At 42.7% G+C, this 9,740-nt stretch overlaps 1 protein-coding gene across 2 annotated transcripts; it reads right to left on the bottom strand.

Moving 5' to 3' along the window:
- Positions 1–1,702: 1,702 nt before the first annotated feature.
- On the bottom strand, positions 1,703–8,265 carry mysm1 (Myb-like, SWIRM and MPN domains 1). Of its 2 annotated transcripts, none has more exons than XM_016670746.1 (20): positions 8,154–8,265; positions 7,956–8,028; positions 7,804–7,874; positions 7,062–7,133; positions 6,908–6,989; positions 6,622–6,720; positions 6,033–6,531; positions 5,525–5,759; positions 5,307–5,437; positions 5,114–5,217; positions 4,961–5,038; positions 4,798–4,880; positions 4,661–4,715; positions 3,744–3,794; positions 3,544–3,618; positions 3,287–3,475; positions 2,896–3,028; positions 2,616–2,721; positions 2,457–2,514; positions 1,703–2,387 (listed from the first exon to the last, which is right to left on the bottom strand). In XM_016670746.1, the coding sequence occupies exons 1-20, from the start codon at positions 8,207–8,209 to the stop codon at positions 2,091–2,093; spliced, it is 2,547 nt and encodes an 848-aa protein (XP_016526232.1). In that variant the 5' UTR covers positions 8,210–8,265; the 3' UTR covers positions 1,703–2,090. The 2 variants fall into 2 exon arrangements, with proteins under 2 accessions (XP_016526232.1, XP_007550655.1); XM_007550593.2 differs by having other exon boundaries at positions 5,525–5,726.
- Between the last annotated feature and the right edge of the window lie 1,475 nt (positions 8,266–9,740).

Raw genomic sequence — 9,740 nt, 5'->3', positions numbered from 1 at the left:
GACAAAGAAGCCCAGATTACAAAAAGCGAAAGTTTCTCAGCGAAGTTCTGTGGGAAGTGATTGAAAAGGCTGCAGACGGTCCAACTCTGCATCCTGTCAGACAAACTTCTGAGGAATAACATAGCAAAATTTTGATCTTGCTTTTGAGAAAAACTGGAGAATTAAACGTGGACGTACTCTCAGAGATATCAGAAGAGCTAAGTGAACGGATTTTCCAGAGTATTGCAAGAGATGCATTCCACTTTGCCTCTGGACTGCATTTAATTGCACTACTGGATTACCCAGAAGGACAAGAAGTAATTGTGGAAAAATTCAAGCGTCACCTGGAGAATCCTGTTCCTCCAAAGAAAATGTTTAAGTCTACAAAAAGAAAGATCAGAAAGACTTTTTTTTCCTAATGAGGACTTGTACTCAGATGAAAACTGCCTGAGTGACGATTATGCTAAGGCAGGAATGGATCCTATAGAATTTTTGAAGGAAGCGAACAAGATGGGTTTCAAACGTGGAACCGAAGATGAAAGGAGAATTATGGTGGAAAAAATTCTTTGGAGATTGATTTATAAGTCTAGTAACAGATCTAGCTATGCGGGTTACAAAATGAAGCACACCGAACCTGTCCAGAGAAAGCTTGCTCCAAAAACATGGGAGGAAGTAAAAGACATAGATTTTGTCTTTTTTGAGGATATGGAACGAAAACTCTGCCGAGACATCTTACAACTTCTCTGGGGCAATGAAGATGTGGTTAGAGAGTTGTTGTTCAAGATGATCAAAAGTGACAACCCAGCAGTAATTTTCAAGGTGGTAGAGAGCTTTAGAAGGAACCTGGCACGACCGAGAAAGATCAATCTCCAAGAAAGCTTCTTTCAAAAGACATGGAAGATCATCAAAAAGGCTGCCTGTTGTGGAGACGCTGCGGACACAGAAGGTCTTCGTTAAGAACAAGGAGGTTGGGTTTCGCTTAAACTATATGTAGCGGCCACTCGGATTGAACAGCCAGACGCAGGGAGTTTCAAACAGGTGCGGTTTAATCTCGATCTTTCTTTCCATCGACACCGTGAAAACTGTAGTATAAAACAAAAGGATGCAGAACCGTTGGACATGCTCAGCTCTTGTATAAAACCACAGAAGGTAAAATGGTTCAGCTACAACAGGAGTGAGAGTCAAAAGGTCGGTGCTCAACAGTTGATTTGCATTTGCATGGCTCTCAGCAACTTCATTTAAATACGAAAACCTCTGCTAGGCCCAAGGGGGGAGGGGGGTGATAGGGGAACACGGACACACAGCGTTTTTGACCATTCTTGGCAGTGCTCTACAATTTTCCACTCTGACGAAAACCTCTTGCCGATAGCCCTCAAGCTCCATGCGCACGGCAGAACTAGGTGTCAGTAGCTGTCGAAAATCCCACTTTTCATGCAGTGATTAATGCTTTCAAACAAACTAGAGAACATAGACCAAATGTTGCACTCATAAACAGCTACAAAAAATATAAACACCACTTGTTCAAGTACTTAAAAACATCACATTGTGCAGAAAAAAATGACTACATTAGGATTAAATTACGACTCTGGTGAAATCTGTTGACATGGGAGCCAAAGCAGTTGAAAAGTTTGCCTTTGCTGTAACTCAACTCTGTTTTTCTCCAAAAGAGAAGAAAAACCCAGATAGTTCTGATTCAAATAAGTAAATACATAAATGCAGTAAATCAGCAAATATAAAAATAGTTTTATTTGGTGACACAGGAACTGATCAGATGCTCTCTCTCTTTTACAAACACACTCTCAAACATGAACTTGTTTTACAGTTGCTGTGAGGACTCTGTTGATATCAAAGAACAGTATTCATACTTGTAACCAGCTTATATCAGAGTCGACCCCTGGCAATCGTATTGAACTTTTTTTTGGACCCCATCTCCAGTTCCTTCACCACAGTAAGCCAAGGCACCTTGAACGTAAATGACTTTCTACAAGAGATCTCTTTTAGTCAAACGATTCAACAAAATCAGATTTTGTATAAAACTATACGTAAACTTCAACGCAGGTACTTCAAATCTTACACCATGCTTAATACTGCAATAAAAAAAACTTGTTTTTTCACAGTAAATAGTCATGCTCAGTTGACAACACTGATCCTAAATGCAAAACTGAGCTGCTGTTTGTTTCAGCACTCTCTCCTCCCTTGGGGAACTCCTCCTGACCGATCAGCTGATCAAAAGCGTCATCGTCCGACTGCACAGAGCTTGAGATGTTTAAATGTTGTTCTTCTTCCTTGCATGAGGATTTCTGCTTGGAGACAAAGTCTGACAGGAACAGGGCCTGGATCTCAGAGAGGACCTGGTCTCCTTCGCCATCCGGGAGGGCTTCCAAGTGTCTTGCCAAAGACGCCATCATCTGGAGAGAAAGTTACAACCGTGAGCTACCGAGAGTGTCCAGCTGAAACAAGCAAAGGGTCAAATTCACCTTTTCCAAACAGGTAAGACTGGAGTCTCTGCGAAACAATCTGTCCATCTGGACGCTCCTGCACAACCAGAGCAAACTTTTTAGAGAAAAACTGCAGCGTAATCCACAATCAAAGCACCACCTGGCTGCTGGGAATTTACAGTCCTGATTACCACTGACCCGTGTGCTTGAGCGTACTTCTGGACGATCCACTGAGCCCTCCTCATGGTCTGCTCCCAGTCAGGAGAATCTTGTGATGACAGAAAGTTGAATCTGTAAGGCAGCTCTGTGGAGAAACACAGAGAGAGAGAGAGACAGAGAGAGGAAAAACTCAGCTGGAGGATAGAACCCGTATCACTGACCTACATCGTCAGCTTGATTGCTAGGCCTCTTGATGACGACTGTTGTGAAGTTTTGAGTCATGTCTTGCTGTGTGTGAGTGTGTGTGTGTTTCACATACTGTTTTGGCTCGAGGGCTCTTGGCTTTCTTTCACCAACAAGCAGGTGATCTGGGAGTGAGTTGAGGGGTTAGCGGGGTCATACGGGCTCACTATCATCCCGATGAAGGGGGCTCCGCCGCGGGAGAAATAACTCTGGGTGAGTCAGAGGACAAAAAAAAAAAAAGAGACTTCATGTCCACATTCAAAAGTATTCACACCCTTTCAACCTTTATTGTGTAACAGAAGCATTTTATTGGCCTTTCCTGCATTAGAACAAATTATTACACAAATGGGAAGTGCAAATAACTTAATAAAGGTCTTGAGGTCATAACGTTAACAGCATTTGGAAAAGTCCAAGTGCCGTAAGCTGAAGAGAAGCTTGTACAGGTTCTTTTATCGTTTCTGTTCTACCTGGAACTGGTCCTGCGTGTTGATGTCCCGCACCGACGGGTTTGGGTGAAAGGATGGGTGTGAGTGGTACCAGCCCACGACGCTGAAGCCCAGAGACGAGAGCACGTCACAGGCCTGAGTCTGTGACACCGGGTCCATCTCGCACTGCAGGCCCGTGCTCACGCTGTTACACGGTTCTGCTGCACGGATCTGCACACAGGACTGTTTGTCAGCCTTCGGAATAATTAGAATAAAGATGAACTTGGACCACTTCCTACCTTGAGAACTTTCTCTTCTTGGTTGAATGTTCCACCCAGAAGACCAATGACTTCCCCTCTTGAAACGTGGGCATGCTGAACACGAGATGACGAAACACGTAGGCACTTATAATGCGTTAGAAAGTAAGATGTGCTACAGAATGATGCAATGCAAAACAAAATAAGGAGCTATTTTCTACGAGGCTGTGTTTATAGTGTACCATGTCCATGATGAGAAGCGTCTCAGCACACACGATGACCTGGAACGGCTCCTGGAGGAAACCGCAAGTAACATTTTGAAAAGTTTAGCAAGATTCATGAAATATTACAATAAAACAAAGTAAAATACAACTTTCTTCACAAGCACTTTCATAAAAAAAATCATTTAGAAGAAAACCTCTGCCTATATTGGAGGCTAAGGTGAGACAAATATTAGTACAATATATGGTTTCTCAGGGGGTGTGGACGTTGAAAGCAGGTCACAGTGAGGCGGTTCTACAGGAGTACAGAGGGAGAAATGGCGCTGCCTCAGCTCAGCTGGAGAAACTTGGCTGTACACGTCCAAGTTAAGTAAGTGAATGACACTGTTCAGCACCATACTGAGCCGGACGGGTGGCTCTAATTTGATGCTCTAAACTGATTGTCTGATGAGAGATTAGAAGTAGTACAGTTCAGGTTTTGAAAAAGTAGTTTTTTGCACATCAATAATCTTAATCTAACAGCAGAAATTACATTAAATATAGAATAAGTAGGTCAGACTGTCCTGCTGTTGATGCCACTTCAAGCATTCGCCATGCTGAGGTAAGGGATTTTCCATCAGCGCAGACAAAGTGTCTGCGTATCGCAACATGACATTAAGTAGCATTGTTATTAGGGTGGTTTGACGAAACATTTGAGTAACATTTGTATGCTTGGTTCATGAGTTACTCTATGATGTTCTTATGGTGTGAAGCACTTTGAACTTGCTGAAATGTGCTCTTCAAATAAAACTTGGCTTGACACAGCTTATCTGGAAAGTATGCATAAAAAATGCTACACAATAAATGTTGGAATGTTATTTACTTAAAGCAGAGTATCTTCCTAACACAAGATAAATATGCGGCAGTATGATTAAACAATGAGGCAAATGGTCACTGACCTGAACGTCTCCCTCAAAAGACCTGCAAGGAATCAGCTGGAATGGATCAAAGGACCTGTTGTACAGAGATTTATTATGTGATTAATCTTCTCCAGCGTATTATTTGTTGACTTGATACATGAATCCGTCGTGCTCACCCCCTGTATCTGGATGTCTTGCCGGGTTTAGGCTGCTTCTTCATCTCCTCTCTCCGCTGAGCCAGCTCTTCAGCGCTCAGATGCTGGAAAACACTCAGGATTCAGCAGAAAAGAAGATACAGATTCAAAGCGGCTGAAGTGCATGTTAAGACAGCGTCCACACCTCATAAGTCTGTCCTTCCAAATCTCTAGCGTCACACCAGTTCCCCCATATGTCTCGCACACGCCTCTTCCTGGTCCGCTGCAACCGATCAGATGTTAGCTCGGCTCTGAAAAGCTCAGGTTTTGCAGCTGATCACGGTTTTCAGGAACCTACCATGCTCTGCAGTCTCTGAGCCAGCTGGTAAGCCTCAAGCACATCCTTGCCCTCCTTCGGCTTGGTCCGGTCCACCACCTTCGGTCGATTATACACTGCTTGCTCTACAAGAAGAAAACAAGAGCCCGCACACTGAGCTGGAAGAAAGATAAAAGCAGCAGGAGTAGCTGTAAGTCAAAAATTGCAGGTTTACCGCAATTGAAATTGATGGCTCCGATGAGCTCCAGGTAGGTGTGTATCCTCCCGATGCAGTTCACGTCTCCACAGTTCTTCAGGCCGGGACGGACCGACGTCTTGTTCAGGTACCGGGGCTTGCTCTTCAGCCTTAACGATAAACACACAAGCATTCAGTTCTTCTCTGCGGATGAGAGAAACTGCAGAAAAGTCGGCGTGAGAACGGTTTGGCGCCACCATTGGTCCAGGATGTAGTTCCTGATCTTCAGATATCTCTCGGGCGTCTTCGATGGTCGACCCTCGAAGAACTCGGGGATGGCTTGTTTCTCGTCCTCCGTGATCATCTCTGTGTCCATCTCGACTTCCTGCTCGGGGGCCTTGAGCTCTTCCACTTCCTCGTCTTCCTCCTCCTCCTCCTGCTGCTCCTCTGGGTCTCCGTCTGGTCCGTGGATGTCCAGGTTTTCAACAGAATCGACCAACAAAACAGGATCGCTTTTACTGACAGGCGTGCGAGGCTGAGTTCAGTGGATTATAAGCCTGGCGGGCCACCAGACTTTACTTCCCCTGCCACCAGGCTAAGCATTGTTTGTTTATTTTAAACAGGGTTGTTTTATACTCTAGTAACAGTAAAGCTAGGTCTATATTTCAACCATTGAACTCCTTGTGCACCTCAGAATTTTTGTAACTTCACATTTTTCAACACAAAAACCCTATGAGACACAAACAAACCCCTGATGTGCATTACCTGTGGAGTCATGGCCTTCTTCGGTGAGCTGACCGTCATGTGCCAAGGTGTGACTCTGGCAGCTCTGCTCATCCCCAGGATTAGTCGTCAGTTTTGACTCCGTCTCTGCTTCTGCCTCAAGAGGTTCCGTCTTTACAAGATTCTCATCCGATGTAGTTTTTCTGTCTTCCTCAGCGCAAAACAAGTTAAAAGAGGACAGAGGACTTTGCTTGGAAGGAGAGCTCGGGCAGGGTTGGTGCTTCGTCTCATGGATGCCCTCTGACATGGTCGGCTCTTTTTGCTCTTCTGCTGCAGCGTCAGTCTGTGGTTGCCCTGCCGGTCCACTCGGTTCAATTTTCATGTCCTCCCCTTCACCCTCGCTCAGGTCATCGGTGATGTCTACGTCCTCGTCGTCGGAAAGCCTCTCTATGCGGACGGCATTGGTCATAGTAGGCCGAGGAGGCCGCAGCTGCGGCTCTGGACCTCTAGAGGGAGCTGCAGCTCCAGGTTCTGATTTACCCTTTAGTTGGAATAAGCAGAAGAGCCAACAAGACTAGGAATGTGTTTGTACATGCTTTATGTCAGTGTGAAAACAGTCTGGGAGTCTCACCTTGTGTTTGAAGTACTGCCTGGCATAACTCTTGACCTGAAGGACACTTCGGGTGTCCACCAGCTTGGCGATTTTTGTCCACCTTCGACCATATTGAGCCTTAAAAAGTAGAAAGAAGAATAACTCGATTCCAAAAAGGCTCATAATACTGAAATACATATGCAATTTTTATGAAAGAATAAAGTTTTTTTAATGACAGGATGTAAGTAATATGTAATAGTAATATGTCATACTACTCATAAATTCACCTCAGGCCTACAGATACTATTAAAACTAAGGCGCTCACCAGTCCCTCCTCAAACAGCTCTTTTTCCTGTTTAGACCAGCGAGATGAAGCAGAGGCCGAGGTCGAGCTTTTGGTCGGAGATCTGAGCATTCACAAGAGAAACACATCAGTAGTGATTTTCAACATAAACGACAAAAAAAAAAAAGGTACTTACTTCTTTATTTTGGGCTTCTTGTTGGGATCACTGGGCAAAATGTCAGGAATCCTGTCACCCGTCAAATAATATCTTCAAGTTGAGTTAAGTACAGTTGCTTCGCAGCTGTTTTGGATCAATTTTTATTTGAATTGAATAACAGCCTGCAATATTTCAAAACAATTTCTTGCTTTAATCTATAAGCACATAGTTGTAAAGGAACATGTCCAGTAAATTATAAGTAAATCAAAAGAGCAAAGCACAGTTCCAAACCAACCAAGACGTGTCAGTATTTCAAAACTGATAAACAATGAGAAAGTCAGTCAAGAAGTCCATGGTAACTCAAAAGGAGGTGTAAACTTAACAAATCTATCCTTTATGGGAGAGCAGAAAGTCATAAGAGCAGCTTGTTTGTGAAAGAACACAGCAAACGTGTGACAGAATGGTCCAAGTCCAACATTATTCACAAATGGTATGCGTCCATTTCTAAATAATCTGATTAAGCTTGAGTTACTTTGCTAAATGTAGTTCTCTCAATGTGATAAGCCGAGACATACTCCAAAATGTATGGTTTTCCTTTCACCTCACTATTCTGTGCTGCTTTTTTTTTTTTTTTTACTTCTTTTTTAGTTGGTCTATTACATTAAATCCCAAGAAACCAATTATCTTTTGAAGTTGTGAAGATACAAAATTGAAAACGTTTGCTAGACGCTGTAAGGACTGCTGCACCCTCTGCAGCCTGTCAGCTGTGGTTAAAGGATACTGTTCCTCCAGCAGCATCCTCTCTATCGCCTCTCTGTTCTCCGGGCTGATGGAGCTGTCCAGCTCCCAGGGCTGCAGACAACACACAACACTCATCACAAACTCCCACAGTCACACCTGATGTACAAACAGTGGGATTTCTCGAGGTCCTACCAGGATCCAAGAGCTGGTTCTGTCCGCAGGCTGGATGAACTGCTCCTGGACTAATCCTGCAGCGTCCACCTCTCTGCAACAAGGAGGAAACAGGTTGCTAACAGACACCGAAACACTGAAAATAATCATTTTAGCTAGCGTTTAGCGACACATAGCTCCCCTAGAATGCACACAGGAGAAAACAGAGACACTTCTTACCCAACATTACTATCAAAATCATCTCCCTCGATGTCAACATCCACTTCGTCCTCCATGTTTCAGGACAAACGTAAACAAAGAGAAGCAGTCCCGCTCTGAGGGGAAGTAGTTTAGTTTCACCCACAGCGCCGCCTGGTGGCTGGAAGAGCGACACTGGCGTTTTTCTTCACATTGAACGCAAAGGTAAATAAAATATCAAGATATTTTTGAAATACAAATGAAATAGTTGTTCAAGTTGATTAATACTGATAACCATGACCAACAGTTAGTGAAATTTGTGAAATTCACTTTTTTTCTGATAAATTTATAAAATAAACAGTAAAGTGAGAACTTTTGACATCTCAGACTTGTCAAAATTATCACCGTCTCTAGTTTTTAATATGCCACCACGTTCAATAGTTCATAGCAAAGTATCAATAAGCAGTATGTCAGAATAAAATTTATAGGAAACTACAGGAAGTGTGGTCATCTAGAACCACCTAATAAATTAATATATTTAGAAATGCATTTTTTCCCCATATCTGCAAACATGTTGCTTTCTCTCAATGTTGAATTGTTCAACTATATTACTTCACACACATTTTAAGACAAACTGACAAAAAAATTAGCCTTTTTTAAACCATAAATTCAGAGACACATACCCCTAAAACTGTTCACCCACTCAATAGAACATGGAGGCAAGTCAATAAAATCCAAACACCAGATGAAAGACAACAAAAAAGGTTTTATTTAGAAAGAATTCACAGTTTCTAATGGCACTACAGTTTATTGTAGTAACTCACTCCTGCTCAAAAATACTGTGCAGCTTTTTGGAGTGATCACAGAAGGAAAGAGGGGAGTGGGAGAAACTGGGAAGGAAAAAAAAACAGAAAAAAAAGCACTCGACATTTAAAGTAGAAAAACAAAAAAAGGCATGAGGAGTCATACAAAGTGCACGTGCGTCTCTAGAAACTCTCTGCAAGTGCTTCCTCCTCTTCCCTCTTCTGTGTTATGGATTGAAGCAGGTTCTAAGTAGTCTTTTTCATAATACAAACACACACCCATGAAGTTACCATAATCTCCCATGCATACAGGTAAACGTACATCATAAAGATTTTTAAAAAAGGGTGGGGGGAAAAAAAAAAAAAAAAAAAAAAAAAAGGATTTTCTCAGCTTGTGGAACCTTTGTAATCACATTAATAGTGTTGCAAATCGGATTAATCTTTCTCACGTTCCCTTTAATTCAATAATAGTTCATTTCCTCCTTACAAAACACCAGGGTCACTCAAGGTGGGGCACACGACGAGTAAACAGAAGATAAATGGAGTGTAATGAGAGGGTAAGAACGCTGAAACATCTTAGTGACAGAGCATACACAGAACTAAACAAACATGAATGCGAGCAGGCAGGTTTTCTCCACCATGACTGATAGAAGCATGCAGTGAGGAAGTGGCAATGACAACACCAACCACATGGAGCCAATCAGAAACCCTATGCACACGAAGAAACATTTCACTTTTAAAAACAAATTTCACCCAAACTCTGCAGGGCGTTTTTTTTTTTTTTTGTTATCCTGCATGCATCTTTTGTTTTTTTGCAGAATTTAAA

This window comes from Poecilia formosa, unplaced genomic scaffold, assembly GCF_000485575.1.
Source record: "Poecilia formosa unplaced genomic scaffold, Poecilia_formosa-5.1.2 Scaffold37, whole genome shotgun sequence".
NCBI classification, from domain to species: domain Eukaryota; kingdom Metazoa; phylum Chordata; class Actinopteri; order Cyprinodontiformes; family Poeciliidae; genus Poecilia; species Poecilia formosa.
The sequence above is the reverse complement of the archived record's forward strand: the minus strand, read 5'-3'. Positions and strand labels throughout refer to the sequence as shown.

Coding starts and splice junctions, on each gene's coding strand:
- mysm1 (XM_016670746.1), bottom strand. CDS start 8,209: ATGGAGGACGAAGTGGATGTTGACATCGAGGGAGATGATTTTGATAGT. Junction 5,039..5,113: donor CTCAGAGACTGCAGAGCATG/GTAGGTTCCTGA, acceptor GATCGGTTGCAG/CGGACCAGGAAGAGGCGTGT. Junction 3,476..3,543: donor AAGAAGAGAAAGTTCTCAAG/GTAGGAAGTGGT, acceptor TCCTGTGTGCAG/ATCCGTGCAGCAGAACCGTG.